Source organism: Neomonachus schauinslandi, chromosome 8, assembly GCF_002201575.2.
Source record: "Neomonachus schauinslandi chromosome 8, ASM220157v2, whole genome shotgun sequence".
Taxonomy (NCBI): domain Eukaryota; kingdom Metazoa; phylum Chordata; class Mammalia; order Carnivora; family Phocidae; genus Neomonachus; species Neomonachus schauinslandi.
The window spans coordinates 183602-210747 of NC_058410.1; the positions used below are offsets into that span (position 1 = coordinate 183602).

At 49.4% G+C, this 27146-nt stretch overlaps 1 protein-coding gene across 1 annotated transcript in view; it reads right to left on the minus strand.

Moving 5' to 3' along the window:
• Positions 1–27146, minus strand: part of FAM120B (family with sequence similarity 120B) — a 107327-nt gene that overhangs the window by 37526 nt on the left and 42655 nt on the right. Inside the window, 1 exon segment of the mRNA XM_021693287.2 lies at positions 25694–25786. Within this exon segment, the coding sequence (XP_021548962.2) occupies positions 25694–25786 (93 nt within the window).

The window sequence follows — 27146 nt, forward strand, 5'->3', positions numbered from 1 at the left end:
ATCCAATATAGTTTACAAAACCAAAATAAACCGTGAAAGAAGTCACAGACGTTTTATCCCCTTTATTAAGTAAGGGTTCACTTCACTTAAAATAAAACTGATCATCATTTTAAGAAAATTATCATGAACTGTGATTACCCCAGAGTTAATCTAAGGTTTTTTTTTTTTTTTTTATTAAAGATTTTACTTACTTAGAGAGCTCGAGAGAGCATGAGCAGGGGGAGTGGCAGACAGAGGGAGAAGCAGGCTCCCCGCTGAGCAGGGAGCCCGATGTGGGGCTCGATCCCAGGACCCTGGGATCACGACCTGAGCCGAAGGCAGATGCTTAACGACTGAGCCACCCAGGCGCCCCACTCTTAAGGTTTAATGAAAGTGTGTTTGTTGTACAGCACAGCTTTTTATACTGTCCTAAAAAGGGCAACCACGAACAGGTTTGTGAGGCCGAGGGCACGCTGATTAATGAGAAATGGATGTCCTCACTCCTTCTGCTCTGCAGGCACCTGCAGGTGAGGCCTGTGCTGGCCGCTGCCCATCATGCTACGTGCCCCACCTCCGGCCCTGCAGCACTCTCCGCCACCTCACTGTGCATTGAGCTCTTGCACTTCCCCAACTACACACATGCTGTCTGTCTAGAACTGCACCGTCTTAGGGCTCGGGGTCACGCGTGGCTCAGCCCTCCTGTCTGGACAACGCACCACGGGATAACTTGACTCTAGAAGGTCCCATCTTCTCTACCTCCTCCTTGCAAACTTCCAGCAGCCCTGAGCTTCCCCACCCCGGCCCCATCACCGTGGGCCCTCACCCCAGCGCTCAGACCACAGTGACTACTCGGTGTCAGACCAGCCTGTGGGAAAGGCGCCCTGATACAGATGTGAGGTATTTTTTCCGCGTGCTGGGGGCACGTCTCTAATTTGGTAGATTTTTCTGTAATGGAATCAATTCTTGTTCATGTCTTGTGTTCATCCCTTCTATACCTGTCTGTTTTAAAGTAAATTATAAAGGAGGTATGCCAGCCCCAAAGCATGGATCCCATGTGCACCACGTGAATTTTCACAAACCGTGCAACCACCACTTGGACCACAAAGCACATGCTGCTAGCATCACAGAAGCCCCTGCTGGCCTCCCTGTCACCCTCACTGCCCCCGAAAAGTAAGCTCTAGCCACTCCAACTGTAGCTGGTTTTACATGCTTGTGAATTTACAAGAACCAGTCAGGCGGTGTATGTACTGCTGTCTCCGGCTTCTTCTGGGGACACTCCTCGTGAGGCTCGTCAAACCGTGAGCAGCAGGGCTGTCCCCACTGTCCCAGCACACGCACCACACACGGGCTTTCCACAGGGAATGCTGGGATTCTCTGCGGGACTCTGGGGATCACGGACACCTTTAAATGGGGAGCCTTCTTTAAGTTAGATTCTTTCAGAAATGTCGTGCCTGTCAATGGAGAGATTTTGTATAGATTTTTGTCTTTTGCTGTTTCATGTTCTTTCTTTGCTGTTAGTGTAAACATAAAAAAAACTGTGGGGTTATTTTTACTTGCTATTGTTTTATAGAATACATTTGGGTGTGTATATGCTGATTTTGTATCTAGCACCTGTTGAGTCTGGTTACTAATTCTAAGGGCTGTGCTCTGTAGGTATGATTTTCCATTTATACAATCATGCCATCTGTCAATGATGGTAAGTTTATTTCTTCTAAACCCTACACCTTATATTTCTTTCCTCGGACTGCTCTTCTTGCCAAGGCTCCCGGTTTAACAGAAGTGCTGAAAGAAGGTACCCTGGACTCACTCCCACTAGAGCAGAAAATCTTTCAATATTTCACCGTTAAGTATAATTTCTGCTGTAGATTTTAATCTTTGCTACATTAAGGAAGCTGCCTTCTAATCTGAGTTTACTGAGAGTTTTTATCATGAACAAGTACTGAATTTAACCATATAGTTTTTCTGCACCCATTAACAAAAACATATGCTTTTTCTTATTTATTGTGTTAGAGTGAATCACACTGGTTTTCAAATGTTAAATCAACTTTCTATCAATTTTATGTATTGCCGGATTCAATCTGTTAATTTTTGTCTGGAAGTTTTGTATTTATTTTCATGAAACAGAATGGCCTCTAATTTTCATGTGTTCTCATGTCTTTGGTACCAAGGTTTTGCTGGATTTGTTAAGACAAGCTGGATTAATAACCCTGATGCTGCTTCTTCCTGAGATTGAGGGATGTTGGCCAGGAGCCATCGGGATTTGCATTTTCCTTCAGAGTCAGTGTCTTCAGTAGATTTAGAACCATTTAGATTCTCTATCTTCTCATTTCAGTCTTACTACGTTGTGTTTTTCAAGGAATATGTTCATTTTACCTAACCATCCAAATTTACTGGTATAGTGTTGTTCCTAATATCCTCTGATTATCTCTCTCTTTTAAAAAAAAATTTTTTTTTTAAAGATTTTATTTATTTAATTGACAGAGAGAGACACAGCGAGAGAAGGAACACAAGCAGGGGGAGTGGGAGAGGCAGAAGCAGGCTTCCCGCTGAGCAGGGAGCCCGATGCGGGGCTTGATCCCAGGACCCTGGGACCATGACCTGAGCCGAAGGCAGACGCTTAACGACTAAGCCACCCAGGCGCTTCTAAAAAAGATTTTTCTTTATTTTAGAGAGTGAGAGAGCAAATGAGTGGGGAGAAGGGCAGAGGGTGAGGGAGAATCTCAAGCAGTCTCCATGCTGACTTCTCTCACCATGACCTGAGCCAAAACCAAGAGTCGGACACTTAACCGACTCAGCCACGCAGGACAGTTAATATGCTAGGCTTTGCCGGCCTTGTACAGTCTCTGTTGAATGTTCTTCTTTTTTAGAAACAACACTTTAAGAATATAAAAACCATTCTTAGCTTGCAGGACAGTACAAAAATAGACTGTGGGCTGGATTTGGCCCACAGGGCCATTGTGTGCTGAGCCCTGGTCTCAAATCTGCCACTGTAGTGTTTCTCTTTGCCATCCTGCCAATCTTCGTTTCAAATATATCTGAAGCTGCCCATGCAAACTGACCCAGTTAGAGAGTCATTGACATGCACCTGGTGCTGACCATCATCATCTCTCTAGTAAGGATCCCCACTCGAAGTCCACTTTTTCTCATCTAGTCACACCAGTTCCTTAGGGTGAGTGCATAGTTCACCTTTGTCCTCATCTTCCAGCGTCTTGGTGTCCCTCCATCTTGGATGTGTGTCTCGTAGGCAGCACATGGTTGGTTTAGGATTTTTATTTTGCAATGACAACAGATTCACAGGAAGCTGCAAAGGTTGTATGGAAGGTCCCACAGATGCACCCTCATCTCCCGTAGTGCTAACATCCTACATTCCACAGTGCAGCATCAAGACCAGGAGACGGGTCCTTCCACATGCACGGATGTGTGTGATGTCACACACACCATCTGAGTAACCACCACCACCACCGTCAGATACGGAGCCTCCCTTGTGCAGAGCCCTGCCCTGCCCCATCCTCCCTCTCTCCAACCATGGCATTCTGAGAGTGTAGCCGTGTGGGGACCGGCTTCCTCATTCAGCACAACCCCCCCGAGATCTGCTCATGCTGTTGTGTGTGTCGGGCCCTCCCTCTCACGGCTGGCCCCACCCCACAGTGTGGACGGGCCAGCTGGTGTGAGCGTTTGCCCAGTTAAAGACATTGTTCTTGTTCCCAGCTTCTGCTGTCACACGTGCAGCTGCTGGGAACGCTCACTTCCAGGTCTGGGGTGAGCAGAAGTCTTCACTTCCGCGGGACAAAGGCCCAGGAGGGTTGGGACTGTTGAGGCATGCGGTAAGTGCATGCTTAGCTTCCTAGGGAGCTGACGCACCTAGCCAAAGCGTTCCCACCACCATGTAGGAGACTGGTCTGCAAGTACCCACTCCCCTCGAGGGGGCTTGCCGCTGTCACGGGGTGCGGTTTGGGCTGTTCTGCACCCGGCCCCTCACCGCAGCTTTAATGAACGCTGAACAACCTTCCACATGCTTGTTTGCCAGGCAGACATCTTTCTCAGTGAAATGTCTATTTACGTCTTTTGCCCACTTTTTAAGCGGACTGTTTGGTTTTTACTACTGAGTTTTGAGACCCCTTCATTTTCTACTTACAATACCCTTGTCAGACATGTGTTGGCAAATATTTTCTCCCATTCAGTAGCTTGTTTCCTCATTTTTACAGACCAAATGTTTTTAATTTTGATGAAGTCCAGCTTACTACTTTTTTTCTTTTACGGATTATGCTTTTGATGTGAAACCTAAGAACCCTTTACCTAGCCCTAGATTCCAAAGTTTTCTATTTTTTACCCAGAAGTTCTATAGTGGTACATTCTGCGTTTAGCTCGGTGTCCTACTTCAGTTAATCTTCTGCGTGAATGGCGAGGTTAAGGTCACGACTCCTCTTCTGTCTGCGATTTTGCAACCGCTCCAGTACCACCTGCTGACAAGACTTCTGTGCTTCATCAAAACTGGGCAGCAGGACCCGTGGGGCTCCCTGCTCGGTCCCAGCGCGCGTGTCCGACCCTCGGCCACCCACAGCCTTGGTTGGTGTAGTTCCATGACAAGCTGTGTTATCAGCCGTGTTAACAAACAAGCATCACTCCCCTCCCACGCTACTCCTCCTTTTCCGAACCGCTCTGGCTGTATTAGACTACTTCTGCTCTTCCATATGAATTTTAGAATAACCTTGTCATATCAGTAAACCAAAAATCCGTGCTGGATTTTGCTAGGAACTGCCCATCAGTTTGGAGAGAAGGGACCTCTCCACTGTGTAGAGACCTGGAGTCTGTGAGCACGGCGTGTCCGTCTGTCCAGGAACTCAAGCTTCTTCTGACTTCCGTCCCCAGGACTTTGTAATTCTCGGCACACAGATACTATACCTGTCTGTTAGGTTATACCTCGGTAATTCATTTTTGTGGAACAATTTTAGTGGCGTTATCTTTTAAACTTTCGTATATAGAGATGCAACTGTGGTCTTTTTGTTTTTATGTTGATCTTCAGCCTGAGATCTTGCCGAACACTTACTAGCTCTAGGAGTTTTGTGATGGATTCCTTGGGATTCTCTGTGATTCTAGAGAGTCATGTCATCTGCAAACTGGGACCGTCTTTCTGTCCCTCGGTGATCTGCATGCCTTTTAGTTCCTTTCCCTGCGTCAGTGCACAGGCCACACCTGCTGGCTCCGTGCTCTCAAGAGGGATGGTGCAAGCAGACATCCTGGCCTTAGTCCCCGCCTCAGGGGGAGGCATGCAGCCTTTCTCTGGTATGCATGAGGTCAGCTGCAGGGGATTTTGGAGATATTCTTTATCGAGCTGGAGAAGGCCCCTTCTATTCCTATTCTTTGAGGTTTTATCACGAATGGGTACTGAATTTTGTGAAATGTCTTTTTCTGAATACTTGATATGATCATCATGTGATTTTTCCTCATTAGCCAATGAGAGAATTACACACACAGGTTTTTGAATTCTGAATCAGCCATGCATCCCGGCAATGAACAATCCCACTTGGTCATGGTGTACACTTCTTTTTACATACTGCTTGGTTTGATCTGCTAACATTTTGTTAAGGATTTCTGTATCTAAGTTCATAAGGGACACTGGCCTGACATGTTCTTTTTTTTGTAATTCATTTATGTGGTTTTGGTATCAGGGTAATACTGGTCTCATCTTCTAATATTTTCTGGAGGATAATGCATAGAATTGGCATTAATTCTTTGAATGCTGATAAATGATCCAGGGAAACCAACTGGGTTACGGGTGTATTCTGGAGAGTTTTAAAAACTATGAACGAAACTTCCTTAACGGTTATCTAGCTGTCTAAAGTCTATTAGATAATGGGTGTATTGCAGCCACTTGTGCTTTGGGGGGATCTAGTCCACCACATCTAAGTGGCTGAATTTGTGTATGTGCAAAGTTGCCTGGAACGTTCCCTTGACCCTTGTGCTCTTGGCAGGGTCTGTGGCAACACCTGTCTACTCCTGACTGTGGCCAATTACGTTTTCTCCTTTCTTACCAGGCAAATACGCTGGAGCAAAAGTGGTGCCCAATGCTCGGCTAACCTTCCCGGACTTCGGTTTTCTACAGTCTTGACTCGGTAATTCTTTACGACCCTTTTAGCCATCTGATTCTTTCAGACTTAATTTTTTTTAAACATATTTTTTAGGTTTCCTCCTTGTTTTCAACATGAAAATCCATCCGACTACCTCAGTCTCTCACTCCTGAAGGCAGCCCCAGCACACTTTGTCTCCTCGGCCAGGGGTCTCAACATTTTCATATCATAAATATTTTTGGCAGTCTGGTGAAACCTATGGATTTTTTCTCTGAATAACCTTAAATACATACAATAAAATAATAGGCTTATAAAAGAATTAATTATAACAAAGTACAGTTTTAAAAAAAACATAAATTTATGACATAGGAATTTACCCACTTCTTTGTCTATCTTTAATAATAGAGCAGCGGGTGTAGTAACCAATCTGGAGACAAGGATGACAGGAAAGGACACGCACGGACCTCTCCAACTGTAAGGGGACATCGGGTCCTCCGTGATCCCTATTGGTGACACAGCCACAGATGCTGCTATTATTACTAGGATTTGTGGACTCTGTTGTAAAGGAAAGGATGAGTTTCAGTTAGAAGTTGGTGAAAATAAAGATGGGGGCGCCTGGGTGGCTCAGTCGGTTAAGCGCCTGCCTTCGGCTCAGGTCATGATCCTGGAGTCCCGGGATCGAGTCCCGCATCGGGCTCCCTGCTCGGCGGGGAGTCTGCTTCTCCCTCTGACCCTCCCCCCTCTCATGAGCTCTCTCTCTCTCTCATTCTGTCTCAAATAAATAAATAAAATCTTTAAAAAAAAAAAGAAAATAAAGATGTATTTTTTCCTGTTCCAGTTCATGCACTCTCATTTCAAGAATCCTTACAATTATATCCCACGTACAGCAGCAATTCTGGGCATGACAAAAATAAACACGCGCGGTGGCAGGTGAGCACTTTAAATAGACGGGCCACAACCCTGAGACCGGCACTTGCTTTCCTTATACTCACGCAGTCTTCGCTGGAGCATTTGCAAAGTGTGTTCATTGAGGGTACTCCCACCAACAGACACGGGCACTTTTGGAACCGCTAGCACAGTTTTAATTATCAGGCGCTAAAAATAAACTCTAAACCAAGAAAAACACAATAAACCAGAAATAAAGTCAGCGTCTTGAAGGGCTGGATGTGTAGATAATTTCACTTCTCAAACATCATCACTTCCCTTTGGATTCCAACTTTCGAGGTTAACTGTTCTGTTCTCAGGGCTTTCTCTGCTGCCCAAAAAGGGGCATGCCCTCTAGCATGAGGGCTCAGGAAATGCCACGTGAGCCCGGAGAGACGGCGCACACAGCAGGCAGTACTGAAGGAGGAAACCTCCTTCTCCTCCCTGGGGTGCCCACAGCCACACTGTCCCCCTTTGAACAGCCCCTGTCCCTCTCCCTCCCCACGTTCCCCATCCCTCCAGGCTCCACCGATGGGAGGGGTGTCTCACAATCTCCAGCCTCAGCACTGCTCCCTCTACTCTTCAGAAGCTGCTCTAGGTTCAAGTCCAACATGCATGTCCTCATCCTTTCTCCACACGGCCCCCTGTGCTTGGGCGCTCTGCCCCCTGCGCACCTGTCTTTTCTCCAAGCTCTCTGCCATCCTTCATGAGGGTGTTCTCAGGATTCCTAGCTGACTTCCTTTTGCTACAATCCCAATGGGCTCATGTTTCCCAAATCCACCTCCAATGCCAACTCTCCCCAAGCTTCCGGCTTGTAGGTCCCACTGTCCAGACGCACATCGTACACGGGACCCTCCCCAAACTGAGCTCTTTATGTCTCACCTCGGACACCCAAACTAGGAAGATGGGATCCCCACACCTGGGTCCTCCACCTCAGCCTGTAAGGGTTTCCTGAGCCCCACCAAGCCTGCCTCCTGGACACGTCTCACCTTCCTGCGGCAGCCCCCGCACCCTCGTGCTAGGCCCCTCGCCAGACCCAGTCCGTCCCCACCCGTGACCTGTTTGGACCAGCACATGTGGCCCTCGGAGGGCTGCCTGTCACTCTGCTGCCAGAGCCCCCCCCCACGCACACATGCAGGGGAGTCCCAGCTGTGACCAGAGCCACCTCTTCAGTCTCTAAGCTGCACAATTAACCCAGCTAATTTCTTTGCTCGCTTCTGAGGCACTCCTGTCCTTACCCTATTCTCACCTTGGTTCCATCGAAATCCAGCCCAGGGGCAAATGCCTAGAGGAGGAGAAGGGGACAGGAATGCCCTCCCACCCCAGGAGGCCTGCTCACCACAGTCACACTCCCGCTGAACCCACCCTCCTGGGACCACCTCCTTCCCTTCCCTGAGCCCCCAAGACAGGTCTGACAGAGTCAGCGTTCTGATTGCTACTGAATGAGTGAGTTTGCTGCTTAAACACCAGAACATCATGTACGGTATATTTACTTCTCCATCAACCGCTGATGCCCTCCAAATGGACGGGCAGAGGGTCTCTATTAGGGGAATGGGTTGACTCCACGTCACAGCATGATGCTTATGTACAAGGACACAATCACGGCCTCCCTGTGTACGTGCCATGTGACACAGGGCAAGCTGTGAGTCCACACACGCCGGAGGCCACAGTACGCCCAGGCCGAGGCGCACGCTGTTAAGACCAGTGCACACTCCTGACAGCTGTGCCAGCTGCCATCCTAGAATTATCTAGAACCATCCAGAATCTAGACCCTGCTGTCCATATGTGTGCACGTGGTGAGCGCTCCACAGTGAGCTCCTGTTTGGCGTGATGCTGAAATTGCAAACTCCAAGCCGGGACACTGCTCACAGCAATGGCCACGCAGTGGACAGGCTCCACACTAACAGCTTAACCGCAGCTCAGGAGCGGCCCAGGTGCCGCAGCTGCTGCAGGAAGAGCCAAAGCTGGGAGTCCGCCATTCCAGCCAAGGGACCGTGAGCCCATCGTGTACCTTCTGCGGGGCTCAGCGGTCTCGTCGGGTGCTCATGAGTTGCACATGCGCTGCGAACGTGTAGGTCATGCCCTCAAGGAACTGAAGTATAACGGAACAAAGACAGGCTTTACACCAGAACATGACCTACTCACGTCCTTCAAAAGCCCTTCACAAGCAAAGCTCTCTAACTGCTTGAAAATATTAAGTCACGATGTGCTGCAAGAACAGAGTAAAGGAAAGGTAAAACAGTGCTGTCAGCAGAGCTCCTCCCAGAGACAGCTCGGTCCCACTGTCCAGACACACGGCACTATGCACTGAGGGATGGGAACCAGAACATTTGCTCTTGAAAAATAACCAGCCCTAAATCACATTAGAATATGCTGAACTCAGAGTCGGGCATTTTTTTTAAGTGAAAACGAAACCTCAGCTACGAACACTGTCCCCAGTGTCCCTGTCAGTGACAGCTGGGACCTGTGAGCTCCTGGTGGTGCCACTGAGGAAATGCGTCCCACCTCGGGCAAAGTGAGTAGCTGGAACGGAGCCCCTGGGGACCCCCCTGGTTCACCCCACTTCCACCATATACTGACTTCCTCCTTTAGGCTCAGGTGAGCTATATTGGTCATGCTGTGCCCCATCTCACAGCTTCCAAGTAACTCACCCTTCACTGCCCCACCCGGAGAAGTGAACATGTAACCACGCCAAAGCAGGTGAAACCACCAACGCAGGACTCTGGTCTCAAGCCCGGTTATACTGTCCTGCGGTCACAGGATGGACTGACATCGCCAGTGCTTTAGGGAACTTTTAGTTCAAGAGACTGCGGGGCTGTTAATTCAGTCTCCTAAACATGGCTTTCTTCTCCCCCCACCCCCCAACTCCACCATGCACGCTTTCTCTCTCCTCTTTTTTTTTTTTTTTTTGGAAGGGAGGGAGGGGCAGAGGGAGACAGAGAATTCCAAGCAGACTCCACACTCAGCGTGGAGCCCAACACAGGCCTCGATCTCATGACCCCAAGACCACGACCTGAGCCAAAATCAAGAGTCGGACGTCCAACTGACGGAGTCACCCAGGCACCGCCCCCCCCCCCCGCCCTCCCCGGCTCTAAATAATAAGCAAGGGTAGAAAACCCCGGGAGATCAAGGGGCACACAGCACCTGGAGGTACAGGTAGTGCTGGTGCTGGGGCCTGAGACCCTTGGCTAGTTCACTCGACTGGGCGACCACCACATGCAATCCTAGCAATGTGCTCATGTCAGGGGCACCTGGCACGTCCGTGGTGTTTTCCCTGCACTTCTCTGTGTCCGGGAGACAGAAAATAGTTATTTCTCAGCCATGTCCGCCTTGTGATTTTACTTTTCTAATTATAATGTAAGGTTTCAGAGAACAGACCATACCTTTCCTCCTTGACAAGTCTGTTAAGGAAGAGGGTTATACCAGGCTGGCTGAAGACACTCAGAAAACAGAGCGGAGAGACTGGGGCTTGTGGAAGCTTGATGACCAAGATCAATTCCCCTGTCACTCAGTGAACAGAGAAAACCACAAATTTATGCCAACTGAGTTCAGGGGAAAGCAGAGCATGTTCACAGGCTGTAGGACTGACAGCTGAAGCTCTGAGATTATCTTCCAGCAAGAGAAATTCGATAGCAGCTGTTCTTCTCCCCCAAAGAAGTGGCACTGAGGGGACACCCGGGGGACCCCCAGTTGGCATGGCAGAAGGCTGGGAGTCACCGGTGAGCACGGACCAGTTCCATGAGGCTAACAGGTGCAGCTTTATACCAAAGACAAGCAACCCATATTTTAGAAATAGTTAGGTGCTTTGGAATCAAGACAGGGAAGAGCCGAGCCCTGCAAGATTCCTGCCCATGTGATGAAGCATCTGATGGGGACTCAGAAACTGGAAAAACCAGTTCTAATGTTCCAAAGCTTCACAGGAAATACTGAACAGTAAACAGCTCAACTGAATGGTGTTCCTCTTATGCCAATGAAGGTCCATTAACTGGGGCTTATTGGCAGTTATGCAAAATGCACTTAAATGAACAAAAACTACCATTCTTGGCAAGCTGCAGCCCTTGAGCCAACTTAAACTCAGCTTCAGCTAGGGCTTCACCAGGGCGACTGTCCCATGAGCACCTGGAATCCCAAACAGGGTGAGGAGAGCACTAGTAAACAAAACAACAAGAAACGGAAGTTTGGAGGTCAGATTTCAGAGGTCTATGCTCACTGGTAAGGTCCCCTGGTTGCAGTGAGGCAGAATCATACAAAGTAACCCTCAGGGGCACTGCGTGAACCTCGACAGGCAGGTGCAGGATCCACTCATGCTGTTCCTCGGCCCTCCTGAGTTGGGACAGTTGGCGGGTCCTGGAAACACAGCCAGGTCTGCCTGACCCACGCGGGAGCCTCTGAGAACCCAGAGGAGGTTCAGTGTGTCAGGCTTGTCACTGTGCGTGGTGAACCCTGTCACCAAGGCCCCTCACTGTGCACACGGCGGGACTCTGAAAACAGTTGTTGACTATACACTTGAAACTATAGTTATGGTTCAATAAAGAAATAAAAATAGTTGTTGAGTTTATACGTAAACAAATGATGATACGTCGAGACTGCATGCTTCCCCCAACGCACAGGGCAGGGGTGGGAAGAATGAACGCTGTGCCGGGGACAACGACAGGGCCAACCCTTCCACGGTGCCTGTCTTGAGACACCACGTACATTCACATCCAGGGCCACGTTCGTGTCCCATCACTGTGTGAGAGGTGCTCTTCGGACATGGACAGACATCTGCACAGAGGAGCAGGGCAGCAGGTGCTCGGGGCCCCGGGCTCTCGTGCACAGGGTCTGGCGGGCGGCAGCACCCTGGACGCAACCTGCAGAGAAATACTCTCTCCACCCCGCTGAGCTGCCGTGCTGCTCTCCCAGGAGTGCGGGTCAGCAGGTCTGGGGGCTCGAAGCTCCAGCTGGCTCGGTGCCAACCGTTCTCACGCGCTGCCCCCCGACGCGCACCTAAGGTTCAGAACTGACCATCACGCACAGCAGACAAGAAGAACAACTTCTCTGTGTTTTCTGATGGCTTACGGAAGGGACCCAAGAGCAGAGAAAAGGAGAGAAAGCACAACCGAGTGCAGAGCTGTGCCGACGGGAACACGTTCAGGTGCCTGAGGAAACCACTATGGGAACCACATAGCACGTGAGCGCCCTGCGGCGCGCGGCCTCCTGCTGCCGTGGGCAAGAACACCGCTGACCACTCTCCTCACCCCGTCCCCTCTCCAGACTGAGCCACAGAGCCCGCGGGGCATCCCACACCATCCTACGGCTCCAAAGATGGGCTCAGTCAAACCGCCACCTGTCTCCCCTCCTACATCATCGCACATCATGGCAGTACGTCTGCCTCTGAGGTGACCCCGTCAGACCCACAACCACAATGAGATTATACAATTCTGCTCACAAGTGTAAATGACAGAAAGAACCAGGTTTAAAAGAATGATAAAAGGCTCATCTTCGCAAGAAACACAGTGACATAATATTTGAACTACTAGCCATAATTCACCTAAGACATCCCACAATCAATACACTTGAGCAACAGTAAAATCATCAAGTTCTGGCGTCTGACTTTCCAAAGTCTGGCTCCTGGGAGAACGTCAGAGGCTCCGATCTACCACAGGCACGAAGCGTCAGCGCGAGGGCGAGGAGACGGGACCCCTGGGTCACGAAGAAGAGGGGCCCAGACCACCCCCGCACCCCCAGCAGTGCATGAGCTCTACCTGACACCACGTCCTGTGGGCGGGTAGTGTGGGAGCAGCAGCAGGGGACCAGGGGTACCGACAGCGGGACAAGGACACCTCAGGGACATCCATCCCCCTCAACCCCGGGTACATTTCTGCCAACCCGTGGAACAGGAGTTTGAAAAAGAAAAGTCAGATGGAAATTATATCCTGAGATTTGTTTCTGCTACAGAAAAATAAATTTTACTTGAAGATTCTTATTCATGAAGGCAAAATACTTCTACAAGCACTCTAGCCTAAACATAAATATAGTGACTGATGGAAGTATTAAGCAAATCAACATCTGAGTACTGACAATGCACAAAGATTCTATAAAAGTTACAAAAGATTCTGTTTCCACCCTCAGGTAACTGCGGATATATTTCAATTCATGGGAACACCACTAGCTGAGGACCTGCTAAATTGCCAGCAAGTGCAGGTACCAGAGGACACAAGTGTGAGTGAGGCCGAGTGTGCGGTCCTGGGGAGCACGAACCCCAGGAGAGGGGACAGGCGTCCTCAGGCAGAAGACAAGGGATGCTCACAGAGAGGAAGGGGACAGGCCCTGACGTAGATCTGGTGAGGCGTGCCGTGGCACGCAGGCAACTGCCACGTGTGGGTATCGAGGAGCAAGTGCAGGTCCTTCCAGTGGGGAAAGGGATCCCTCTGTGGAAGGCTTATAGAGGAGGCAGTGAGGCCATGGCCCAGCGTGAAACCTCCGAGCGTCAGTCCTTCGCCTCTGCCCTGGCTGCAAGCGACCTGCAGAGGGGAGGCCAGAGGCCAGTGTCAAAGTCCCAGGGAGGGGTCACAGGGAGAAGTGCAGTGACAGCATGATCAGGAGGAAGTGGGGACAGCAGAAGACAAAGGGAGGGGGACTGAGGCCCAACTCTGCACACAGCTTTTCGATCTGGGCTCCACAGCCATGAATGGTACCCGAACGCACACAGGAGCCTCCTCTGGGTGCTGCCGGCGGGAGCATCTGTGAAGACCCATGGCCGGCAACCAGGATCCACACCAAGGCCGCCCGATTTCGCTGCCGCTGGGGCCCGCCAGCGTTGGCAGGTGCCACACGGGCAGACAAGCAAGGCTACGCACCAAGCAGCGTCACTGACAAAGGAGGCGGGGGCCCAGGTCTGGCCTGCCATGCTCTGTGCCTCAACTCTGCAGGTGACTCGTGCAGCTCTCTTCCTCAAAGGCAAGTCAGCCGTGGGGCATCTGGCAGGGCACATGGATCGTTCTGGAGTCAGAGACCTCCCCTGAGAACTTCCACGAGGCATCCCACCTGCTATCCTGAGCAAGACCAACATGTCCTCACTGAATGTTGTTCCCAGAACAACTTGGAGGGTAGCTGCGGGCACCAAGGACTTCTTCCCTGAGGGCTCTGCTAAATGCAAAGGACGGAAGCCCAGGAGAGGCACGAGGGTCGCGCCCGGGTCAGGCGGTGGCCTGCAACTCTCCGGTGTCACGAGAACCCTCTCCTGTTCCTCCACAAATGTGCCTGCTCACTGGAGCTCATATCCTCCGACCCTCGCACTGGGGACGCACAGTGTGACGCGTGTAACCAGGATCACAGGGCCACGGGCACAGGAAGTGACACGAGCATCAGCTGCCAGATTTGGGAGGGGCAGCTGGGCCCCAGAGAGCATCCTCTCTTCCTCCCAGGCGCACGATGACCTTCTGCCTGCAGACGCTGGGGAAGAGCACTTCCAAGTGCTATGTGTGCACACGGATAAGACTGAGGCTCAGACCAGGTCTGCCACCTGTTTTCCTTGACATGTTTATCTCCCTTAATCAACTGGGGAGTCCGTCCTCATCTTCTGTGCTTACAGATCAACTTTAAAAGTAGAAGAAGTGGGGCGCCTGGGTGGCTCAGTTGGTTAAGCGACTGCCTTCGGCTCAGGTCATGATCCTGGAGTCCCGGGATTGAGTCCCACATCGGGCTCCCTGCTCAGTGGGGAGTCTGCTTCTCCCTCTGACCCTCCCCCCTCTCATGCTCTCTCTCTCTCATTCTCTCTCTCAAATAAAAAAAAAAAAAAAAAGTAGAAGTAGTAGTAGTAGAAGTTTGAATAGATTCTACTTCTACTATTCATTCATTCATTAACTTTTCGAGTGCCTAATTACAAAAGCATTTTTCTAAATACCTCTTTTACCACACATTTACACAATGCTGTGTTTCTCTGGCTGTGTAAGCAGTAAAACATGTTCCATGGGCTTTACTTTGATGCGCTATAGCCATGTGATCTCAGTAAGTCCTTGAAGCATCTTTACTTTACACCAGAATTTAAAGTGTTTGATTTGGAAAGTGATGGTTCACCAGCAGGGTAATACTGACTCAAGATTTTTACTGGAAGATTTCTACACTGGCTTCTACACACGCGCTGTCTGCTCTTCACGTGGGAGGCTGTCTGGGGAGACGGTGCGAAGCATGACGACATGTGGTATCCCTCGGAGCTCTGGCTTTCTCAATGTGGAAGCGGCACACACTGGTGCCCTCACCTCGGGCAAACCATCCTCGGCCCAGAGCCTGTCGCTGGAGCCTGCCTGCACCACTTCCAAGGTCCCATTCCTTCCAGCTCCAGCAGACAACATCATCTTCAGTATTAAAACTCACCGAGCATTTGACATTCATACGGCACCCAGCAGGCGACACAGAGGATCCAACAAGGAACAAGCCACCATCGCTGACTCCCCCCCAACCAAGACCCCAAATCCAGACTTCATCACGGGTAGGCTGGACGCCAGAGCAGAGTGCATCCTCACCAGCCCCTTTAAGGCGCCTAAGCCAAGACACCAATCTTTGTCTCCATTTCTCTAACAACATAACAAGACAGGGCTTTTGTTTTCCTCAAACGAATGGTGTAAAAAATAACTGTGTAATATTTATGAAGTCCTCCTAATTTCTCTAAAAAAAACCCCAAAAACAAACCAAACACAAACCACCCTATTTTCGCAAGGTATTATTACCGTCATTACTCCTCCGAGTGTGTTCTAGGCCCAGCACAAAGAGCAGTGGAATGGTCTCCGTCCTCAAGAGATGCACTGTCCAGTGACTCTTCTTCTCACAGAAAAGCCTGCAGACTTGCCTGCTCATTTAAGCCAGGGGCCAGCAGGCTTTTCTGCAAAGGGCCAGAGGGACTTACTTCTGGTTCGGGGGGCCTTACGGTGTCTGTCACAGCTCTCGACTGTGCTGTCATGGAGTGAACTTTACTTTGGACACCGAAATCTGAATTTCATATCATTACCGCATGTTATGAAATGAGACTCTTCTCTGATTTTTCTCCTAACCAGTTAAAAACGTAGACCTTGTTCTGAGCTCCCAGGCCATTCAAAAACAGGTGACGGGCCAGATCTGGCCTAAGGGCTGCAGTTGGCTAAGGCTGGGCATGAGCTTTTGGCAGAGTGAGTGCATTTCAAGTTTCACTGGCAGGATAAAGACGTGATCTGAAGAGTCGATGGCACAGACTGATTTTAAATTTAAATATACAGTAAGCTTTACAGCTTCTCTATAACCTAAAAAACAATTCCTTCTTAAAGTCAGAATTGTCAAAATAACAAGCTTAACAGTGGCTTAGTCCAGGTTTATAGACCAACTTTTGGATACTCTCCTGATGGAAGTGAGAAGAACAGTCAGTCTTGCGCTCGGTCACCCAGGGTCTGTACTCGGGACACACATCCACAGCAACCACGCCCCAAGAGGAGAGGCCTGGCAACACTGTTCATTTTACGGACTCAGTTCCATGAGTTACCTGTGTGTGTAAAATGTTTTTTCAAAACCCTGCAATTCGAGGATACTCCTCACCCTGGTTGTTGACTTTTCAGCAAGCTCGCACTCCAGCTTCGGTCCCAGGCCGAGGCGCTCCGTGTGGAAGCCGCAAGCACCCTGGCTCTCGGAGCCCCACCCAGGCACCCACATTCCTCTCTGGGAAACAGTGAATGGGCTTCCCGACAGGTGCAGGTGGCCAGGGGCCATGCAGGCTGCTGTGTGCACCTCTGTCCCCCATGCCCTGCCCCGTACCACCCGTCACATGGAGCACAGATCACCGCCAGGAAGACACTACTCTTAACCTCCCCTTTCCAAGTCCACAAAACCCTCTATTTCAAGGCAAGTGCTGACTCTGGTAAGAAGCCTGGTGAGTGGCGGCTCATCAGCCCCTTTGTGTGAGAGTGCTGGCAGCTCCCACCACCCACAATGAGCCCATCAGACCGCAGGTCTCATCCTGTGAGCGTACCTTACCTTCAGTAGGTCAGAACCTCTTCCGCAACAAAAGTAATTTAGTGCCACTCCCTAAGAGTCCTGGAGAGGCTTTATCTTATCTTAACAATCTGGGCTCTTAATATATCACCAAATGGTGGCACTTCACTGAACCTATACTTTGTTTATTTACTTATTTTTCCTTAACTGATTTAGGCTACATTCTTCCCAGAGATGGATCATCACCATTACCAAAGCAAGAAATTTCCTGCTCCTTTGCTGGAAACAGGTCCTTGGATTTATCAGTCACCATTTTACTTCTGGGCAGTACTGCTGAGTCTGTCACAAGTCACTCCAACAAACAGTGACCACAGAAGAACGTGCTCGGGAACTACACAGTGAGGATGCTCTGAGGTTCTCATGGGGGCGGTGAGCGTGCTTGTTTCCCCGCAATCCTGGCCCACCCTGTTCTCCCTCCCAGGTCCACCGGCAGCTCCCTGACCTGGGCTCCCTCCGAGGAGGCCTGCGTTTCATAAACAGACACAACAAGGCCTCATCTTTGGGGATTCTTTCCTCTGTGGGTTCATGGTCTGGCACCTGCTATCATTTAAAACACTGCTTGCAAACTTTTTTCAGATGGACATTATTTGAGAACAAGGAACAGATCAAAGGATGAAGTCCAAGATCCAACTCAGAATCAGAAAACTGACTGCAGAAATGCTAAAATGCCGTATTTCTTTATTCATATTCTACTGGTTAAACATCAGACAGTGCTCCAGCAAGATGACATGGCCTCATATTAAAATACAAGAAACGCATAGACAGAATTACAAGTTGTAGACCTGCTCCACAAAAATCCTTTATCACTGCCATGAGGCACTTCACCAAGCGTTTACTGGGTACTGTTTTAAGCTAGCTGCTGGAGATTACAAACGAGAATAAGATACAGTCCCAGCCCTCCAGAGCCTACAATTTAGTTGTAGAAACAAATCTCTCCCATACAAGATGAGCCAAGAAGGAGCGACGAAGACCTCGTGCAGGAAGAACAGTCTAGAAGGCCAGGAAGAAGACGCGTGTGGACATCTCTTTGGCCTGCCACCACTGGCGAGTTCTGACGTTCAACCCGAATCCCTGTCTCTACATTCAGATGTAAACATCAAGATGGAAGTCTCCCATTAGCTTTGGCTTATCACATTTTGGTCTCAGAAGATCCAAATGGCTGTAAAGTGTGAAGAGCTTCACAAAAACAAATGTATGCATTCAATTCCACATGAACGGGCACCAGGTAGGAGCCGCGGGAGATAGGAAATGGTGTGGTGTTGGCCTTCCCAGCAGATGAGGCAGAAACGGGACGGACACGGAGCCCTCTCTCCTGCGTCCTCCTTCTCTGCCATTCCTGCTCTACCCTCTACTGCCTTGCTTTGATGCTGTAAGTTGTAGGGTCCTAGCTCTGCTTTTCAAGCCAGGAGCTAATCACGTGAATCCCAAACCATTCCACAACCACCCATGCCCACATATGCACAGGAGCTGTGGCTTCCATGACTGGCTCACCCACCAGAGACTACGAGCCACAGCAGTTAAGTTATAAGTCGCCAGTTACCTGAAGAGGACAGCCCAGGGCAGACCACATGCCAGAGCCGCTCTTCAGCTCTGCTGGGAGCTCCATGGAGATGTCAGAGCCAGAGGGGGCTTTGTAAAGGGGGCTTCCCCACAAGGGCCGCACCTGTACAACCACTTTGCTGAATCAAGCAGGCTCTAGTCATGTCGGCAGGGTGCTGGGCACTGGAAAGCAAACGGGAAAAAAGCACCGTCTCTCCGTCCAGGGAGGCCTTCATCTAGCAGAGGAGGAAGATCACGAAACTCCCACACAGGACATGCAGCTTTCCCACTGAGGTCCCCACAACAACAGCTTGCCCTGGGCTCCACTCCCCAGCTACCAACGCTGGCATGCCAGAGTGAGGCTCAGGAAGTGCATCTGGAGGAAGTCTACAATGTGAAAGGTATTGCTTCTTAACAAAGATAAATAAACGGTGCATCACAGGCTCTAAGGAGGAGAGAAGGCAGCATGAGACCCGGTGCCCAGTGGGGCTGACAGCCGAGTGCTTCCTAACCCTTGCTTCAGGGACCTCCTGCCCTGCAGGCACGACTCTACTGGGTGGCCGGAGGCGAGGCAGGGAGCAGACCAAGCAAACGTGCAGCTCCATCCTGCAGCAAGCGACGGGCTGGAAATGTTCACCGCAGGTTTTCGGTGTTTTCCAGTGGAGGGCACCTGACTTCATCCACTAGAGGACAGAGTCAGTCAAAGAGACCAAGTTACAGTCAGAGGATGAAGATGAAGACAAGACAGAGGGAGGAGCCAATGAGCACAGCAAACCCCCAGCGAGGGCAGAGGGCATGGGCTCCAGGCCCAGGTGGAGAAGACAGGCCTCGCTGGGAAGCCCCAGGGCGAAGGGTGGCACTGGCACCTCCTGTGAACAGTATAGCCATTTTAAGTGAAATCTTCCAAATTATTTCTACAATTTCACAACTTAGATGATTGAAGTATGGAAGCTGAAAACCTACATGCTGCACCAGGAGTTCATGAAGACTCACAGACTATTAGAGTCTTGGAGATTAAGGGTGGCTGTTCTAGCTCACGCAACAGAGACCCTGCACGAAAGGGATGAAGAGTGTGGTGTGGAGGAGCCACGATGATGGAAGCTCACTGCGTGCCACGTTCAGCTGGTGGGAACCATCATCCCAGCGAGGTGCCACTCAGGTAGCTGAGTGCCCAGAACAAGCAAGATCGTAATAAAGTCAGGTCCTAGGGGCGCCTGGGTGGCTCAGTCGTTAAGCGTCAAGATGGTAATAAAGTCAGGTCCTAGGGGCGCATGGGTGGCTCAGTCGTTAAGCGTCTGCCTTCGGCTCAGGTCATGATCCCAGGGTCCTGTGATCAAGCCCTGCATCGGGCTCCCTGCTCGGCGGGAAGCCTGCTTCTCCCTCTCCCACTCCCCCTGCTTGTGTTCCTGCTCTCGCTACCTCTCTCTCTGTCAAATAAATAAAATCTTTAAAAAAAAATTTAAAAAATAAAAATAAAAATAAATAAATAAAGTCAGGTCCTGCCTGAGGCCTCTGGGGGATAGTTCAACCAGAAGCTGCTGCCGGCATGGACACTGACTAACCTTCACACTCCAGGACCGTGCGCACAACCCACCCGCCTGAGACTCCCTGTCCACCAGGGACCAAAACGTGCTCCCCACGCATGCACTGTGCTGGGGGCGCTCCCCGCGTGCGCACTGCGCCGGGGGTGCTGGTATGAGGTCTGACTCACGGTGCACAGCAACACCACCACAGTGAGTGTGCCCCAAGAACCGTGCGTCCGGTAGATCCTGAAAAGGCCTCACAGCGGCAATGGAATGTGATGCTTACAACACGTCACTTTCTGAGGGGGTACAGCTTGGATTTCATAATAGAGTTTTCCTTCCATTAACTCCTATTTCTTTCATCTCCCCATCAAAGACGACCAAGCACTTTCCAATGAGTGGTGATGAGTACCAGAGAAGGTGGTTCTGCAGACGCTGCCAGGGCACTCAGACACTGCTCCCCAAGTCCTTGATTTCCCTAGTCTCTCCTCAGAGAAATCCAGAATGCTCTAAACATGGGGAGCCTTCCATCTGGAAGGAGGCTGGAGTCAGAGCCAGGAGGGGGGACCCAGCACAGCAGAGAAACTGATGAGCAAAGAGACTAGGATGGCTCCTTTGGCTCTGCCCAAAAAGAGCGCCAAGAGGGATGTAAAGGAACTGCCCTGCTCAGGGCGGGGTGGGGCAGGGGGGAGACAAAGGTTCTGAGAGCAGGCACTGGTCTGCGTGCTGGGCACCCTATTTGGCTCACTGGTAGCAGGGTGACAACCCCAATACCTCTTATTTTCTAGAGGACTTTGCAAAATGCTCTGGACATGCACCCGCGCCTGACAAAACACCACTGGGTGAGTGAGGAAGCTGCTGCTACCCTATACATGCCTAGACAAGTACACACATGCCCGCGTCAGGAACCGGGGATCCGGGCGCCCAGGGCTCCCCCTGCCACACGCCATGGACACCTCATGGCACACGACTATCCCTCTACCCTTGCAACCTTCTCTTAAATTCCACAGATGCAAGAATCCAAGCTTCACGGGTTACTTGTTAGCTGTGTGACTCAGTGCACTGCTTAGCTGACTTTCCCACCCTCATCCTGTGTGCATCCCCTTCTCTGTGCGTGTTCTCACAGGGGCTGCACAAGCCGAGTGTCAAAGGACCCCATGAGCTACGTAAAGCACCATGAACAGACTGGGTCCCCTAGCACGCACTTACGGACAGTCACACACACGAACAGGAAAAGAGCAAACACACACCAGCTTTCAGAGAGGACACGGCTCCAGCCAGGAAGACAGACAGTCTTACTCCCTGAGCACGGTTCAGCTCCTCGCACATGTTCCCAGCACTGAGGCAGCCAGCGTCCCCTGTTACCCGTGTGACTGCCCTCTGTGTGTGATGAAAGCAAGCTTTGTATTTTTCTTAGTTACAAGTAATCCTGCTTCCCTTCATTTTTCTTTTCTTACAGAACTGTTGCAGATTAAGAGTTCTTGTATTCTTTATCATAGATGGCAGACTTCTATGTCTGTAAATGAATATGTGCGTATACACAATATGGGATATAATCTTTACATATATAATCCAATCACCTGGATTTTTAATAAAAATGTAAACCTGTTTACCATTTTAAAGCTGTATTGGAGCTGTTGGGACAAGAAAAATAATGCTGGGCATTTTAAAAATTCCCCACGAGCACCAGTGAGCAGGGACACCAGGTGAAGACAAGGGTCTGGAACCAAAGCCACAGCTAAGTCCCAGATGAGCTGCTCCTCAGCAGCCGGAGTAGAGTGAGACCCTGGGGGGACCCTGCCCCTCCCCTCCCTGCCTCACAGCATCTCCGCAACCAACCCAATCAACCAGGACAGCCAAGAGGCCTCTGAAATCGCATCTGTTTTCAGTCCCACCGCTGGTAAAAACCCCCATCCTCCTTGGGACTCTCTCCACAGGGGTCTGGTGAGGAGAACACGAGCTGCCCAGTTACAGTCCTTCCAGGGAACCAATGTCAGTAACAGCTGGTACAGGCTGGAGAAGTTCCAGCCCTGGGGAAGGTACCTGGTCGGCTGGGGTCTGCCAGACTGGCAAGCATGGGGCCTAAGCGAGTGGACACAACAAGGCATGCTCCTGCTGGGGTCTGCTTTTACCTTGCGCTTTCCCTCAGGCCCCCTCCTCCCAGAAAAGCGCCTTTCTCACAGCAAAGACCACTGGATGGGTGTCAAGGGCCGATCCCACTTTAGCTCTGCCAATGACACGGTGGGGATGGGATCATGGACTCGATTTCCACGAAGACAGAGAACATCCCACATGGTGCCACACTCCATCCTGGCAATAGGCATGTAAGACGTCCCCTCATATTTATGAAAGAGAGAAGTTATGTTCTGCTGTATGTTCATAAGAACTTCTTCAAGGTCATGCAGCTACCAAATGAAAGAGCCCCGAACTCCAGCTTGCTCTGCTGTCCACACTGTACAATGAGGCAGGAGACAGCATGGCCTCTAAGTCCCCTTCTCTTTCTGTTTGTCTGCTTAGTTTTGCTAGGACTGGAGAGAGGAAGGCAGGTGAGGGTCAAGGGAGATATGGGCCCATGGCAGCATGACAGCAGGCCGAGGGGGAGGCCATGCAGCTCGGGCTATAATCTAGTAGTAAGAATTCTATTAACCTACTAATAACTGAAAATTCACTTTTTAAAAATTGTGTTGTTCATACTCAGTTGTTCATACTCAATGCAATCAGCTAACATCCCCAATGGTGAAAAGCTGAGAGCTTTCTCCCTAAGGTCAGGAACAAGACAAGGATGTCCACTCTCACCACTTTTATCCAATACAGGACTGGAAGTCCTAGCCACAGCAATCAGGCAAGGAAAAGAAATAAAAGGCATCCAAACTGAAAGGAAGAAGTAAAACTGCCACTATCTTCAAATAACATGATACTATACAGAGAAAACCCTTAAAACTCTACCAAAAATGGTGAGAACTAATAAATGAATTCAATAAAGTTGCAGGATACATCAATACATAAAATCTGTCGCATTTCTTTTTTAAGGTTTATTATTATTATTATTATTATTAAAGATTTTCTTTATTTGTCAGAGAGACAGAGCACAAGCAGGGGATGGCAGCAGAGGGAGAAGGAGACTCCTCGCTGAGCAGGGACCCTGATGTGGGACTTGATCCCAGGACCCTGAGATCAGGACCCAAGCCGAAGGCAGATGCTTAACCAACTGAGCCACCCAGGTGTCCCAATCTGTTGCATTTCTGTACACTAATAAGGAACTATCTGAGCAATTAAGACAACAATCTCATTTACAATTGCATCAAAAAGAATAAGATAGGTAGGAATAAATTTAACCAGGGACGTGAAAGACCTGCACTCTGAAAATTATAAAACACTGATGAAAAAAAGTGAAGATGACACAAAACACAAATGAAAGATATTCCATGCTCATGGGTTGGAAGAACAAATATTGTTAAAATGTCCATACTATCCAAAGCAATCTACAGCTTCAATGTGATCTCTATAAAAATTCCTACGGCACTTTTCATAGAAATAGAACAAACAACCCTAAAATGTGTATGGAACCACAAAAGGCTCTGAATAGCCAGAGCAGACCTGAGAAAGAACAGAGCTGGAGGCGTCAGCTCCCCGATTTCAAACTATATTACAAAGCTACTGTAATCAAAACAGTATAGCATTAGCATAAACACAGACACGAAAATCAATGGAACAGAAAAGAGAGCTCAAAAGTAAACCCATGCATATATGGTCAACTAATTTCCCACACTTATTTAGGAGGGCCATCATCAGGCAAAAGATAAGTATGGGCCAGGACGCGGAGAAAGGGGAACCCTCTTGCACTGCTGGTAGGAATGCAAGCTGGCGCAGCTACTCCGGAAAATAGTATGGAGGCTCCTCAAAAAACTAAAAATGGAGCTACCCTACACTCCAGCAATCCAACTTCTGGGGATATATCTGAAGGAAGTTAAATCACTATCTTGTGAGGTATGTGCAGCCCATGTTTGAGGCAGCATTACTCACAAAAGAGTCCATCAACTGATGAATACATTAAAAAGATCTGACATATCTACACAACGCAGTATTATTCAGGCATAAAAAAAAGAAAGTGAAATCTTGCCATTTGTGGTAACGTGGATGGACCTTGAGGGCATTATGCCAAGTGAAATAAGTCAGAGCAAGAAAGACAAATACCGTACGGGCTGGTGGTCACTGGAGATAAGGGGTGACTAAAATGGGTGAAGGACTCAGAAGGTACAGACGTCCAGTGATAACATTAATAAGCCACGGGATGTGATGTACGTCGTGGAGACCACGGTTAATAATACTGGGTTGCATACCTGAAAGCTGCTAAGAGCATAAATCTTAGAAGTTCTCATCACAAGAAAAAAAAGTCTGTAACTATGGGTGCTGACAGATACTAACTAGACTTGCTGTGGTGATCATTTCACAATATATACAAATATTGAATCATTATGTTGAGCACCTGAAACTTATATAATGTGTGTCAATTATACCTCAATAAAAAAGGAATTAGCATCAACCTAGTAATAACCCAAAAAATCACTTTTTAAAATTGTTTCTTGCCAAAAGGAGGAAAAAATCCACCTCTAAAAATAACTTTCTTGACTATAACGTAATGAAACTGCTCACACACACACACACACACACACACAGCCTGCACTGTATTTAATTGGGCTGCTACGAGAATTAGTTCATGAATTAGTTCATGGAGTAAACATGGTACGGAAGAGTTCTGAGATTAGATTAAAAGTTGTTCATAAATGAAATTTATTAGTTTTTTTTTTTTTCACTAAAAAGACCAGTGAAAACTAATTCAATTAACTAGAATCTGCAGATAAAACTCATCATTATCCAATGGCATTTATAAAGCAAAGTCTTCAGTTTCCACCAACAACTGACCTGACCTCGGGTTTTCCTCTACGAAACAGCTATGGGACCCAACAGGGTGTGGCCAAAGAGGAGAGGAACGAGGCTCAGCTGCCAACGGCTCATTCGTGAAATTAAAGGAATAAAACGCCCGTGAGTGGCAACATCTGAATAAAAGCAACACGGCGCATGATCTCCATTTACTAAACACTCCGCAAGCAAGGCACTGGGAGAGGACACGGGGCTGGTGGGATGTGGCCCAGCCCCTAAGAGCAGTCACCGATGTCTGGGAGGCCAGGCCCACGGACAAAACAGGCAAGACAGGATGTGCATGGGCCAAAATCATGAACACCAGAAAAAGGCGTCCTGTTTTCCTAAAGTTAGCAAGGCTTATAAGGGATCACACTGACTCTTGTCCTCATGTGACCACAATACTGAGACAGGATTAAGAACGACACATTTCTCAGCAATGGAATGAGGCAGCTCTTGTGAGCATGTGACCCATCTGAGACCGAGGTCTAGAGGGCCCACTTCCACGGAACGCGGGACACCATCTGTACACAGCTCTGCTTGAACTTCACTAACCTGGCAGGACCCTGGGCTCTGCTGTGAGAGATGAAGCTACACCACAGCATCATAAAAACACCTTGATTAAAGATGCCTTCTTACCTTTTCTGTGAAACACCAACCAAAACTTAAAAAAACCAACAGAAGAAATGGCTGGGCAGGCAGGGGGTCTCCAGAACTGTGACAATCAATCAGTCAGGCCAGTACCTGTAAGTCTACCAGCTGCACAGTTGACTTTCCTTGGAGGCACAAGGCCTGAGCAATAAAAGCATGCAGATCCTCCAGGCAAAGAGTGTCCACCTGAAAGGGAGAGAGAAGCAGCATCAGCTCTGGGAAAAATCCGACACTCTGCACGTGGATTCAATGACTAAAGACAGGCGTGCACTGGGGGCGGTAGACGAGGCAGAGGCGGAGGTCAGTGGGGCCTCTTTGTCCAGAGCCCACAGTCCATGATGCCCAGGGCCAAGCTGGACAGGGCCCTGGTCACTCTGCAGCAAGGGGGGAAGCTCTAGAATGCTTGGGAGGGGCCATGAGCCACAACCAGGCCTGAGTCTTAGAGCAACACAGGTGACTGTTTTGGGCACCAATTTCCACAGCTGGTAACTTAGGGGTTTCAGCGTGAGCTGGGGTGATCCAGGCTGGGATAAACTTCCACCTTTGCCAGCCCTGATGAAACCTGATACTCATATCTCAGGACCCCCACATTTGAGACCCTCCGATCTTCTGTGGAATCAAGGGGTCCAACCAAAATGTGAGCAAGAACAAGGAGGGCAGGGATTTGGAGAGACAGATGGGGAAACTGTGGGTCTCGTGAAAATGATAGGCATGAGGACAGGGCCTGGGAGCACCATGGACAGCGGGCTGCTCTAGGGGACCACCTCTCCCAGGTTAGGGGGTGATGACTTTTCCAGCTCAGCCACCAAATTCTGCCAGCCAGAGAAAAGCACTGCAGTTCCCTTGCTCATTGTTTCCACCGCCATCATAAGAATACGAGAACTTCTTTCTATAGAGGAATACGTTCTGTGGCAAGTAAAGGCTTGAAGGGAAAAAATCAGGATGACAACCACAAACCTGTGAGTAAGAATTTTGATTCTTCCTCTGTGATAAAAGTGGCTAATGTTTACTCCTAATAAAAATGACCCCACCATAAACCAGAAAGACAGTTGACTGGCTCCTGCTCTCCATGGCCAGGACCCGCTGACCTCTCCTGGAAAATCAAGTACTTCTGGCGTGCGTCACCTCCACCCTGCGGAAGGCACCAACCCCGTCACTACCCTGCCCTGCCCCATTCTGAAGTACTTACTGCCTTTGTATAAACGACAGCTGTAACTATTTCAGGGAATACCAAAAAAGTCCACAGATGTGTAGTACTCATGACCAAGAAAAAAGACCCCAGTCTACAGAAGCAAGACCAAGCAGAGAACACGTTTTTTTATTCCATAAACCCCATCTCTCTCCATTTAGACTCGGTTTCTTGCAACGTAACTCTACTTCTTGCCATTAGCAACTTCTGAAGAAGGCTGATTTTAAAACACCAACTTACTGAAAAGAGAACTATCTCACGTACCGTTGCTTTCACAGGCAACCCACCTCCGCAGTTAACAGATCTAAACCACCACAGAGGGTGCTTTTTTACGGTTTCACAGAACAGATATTACTA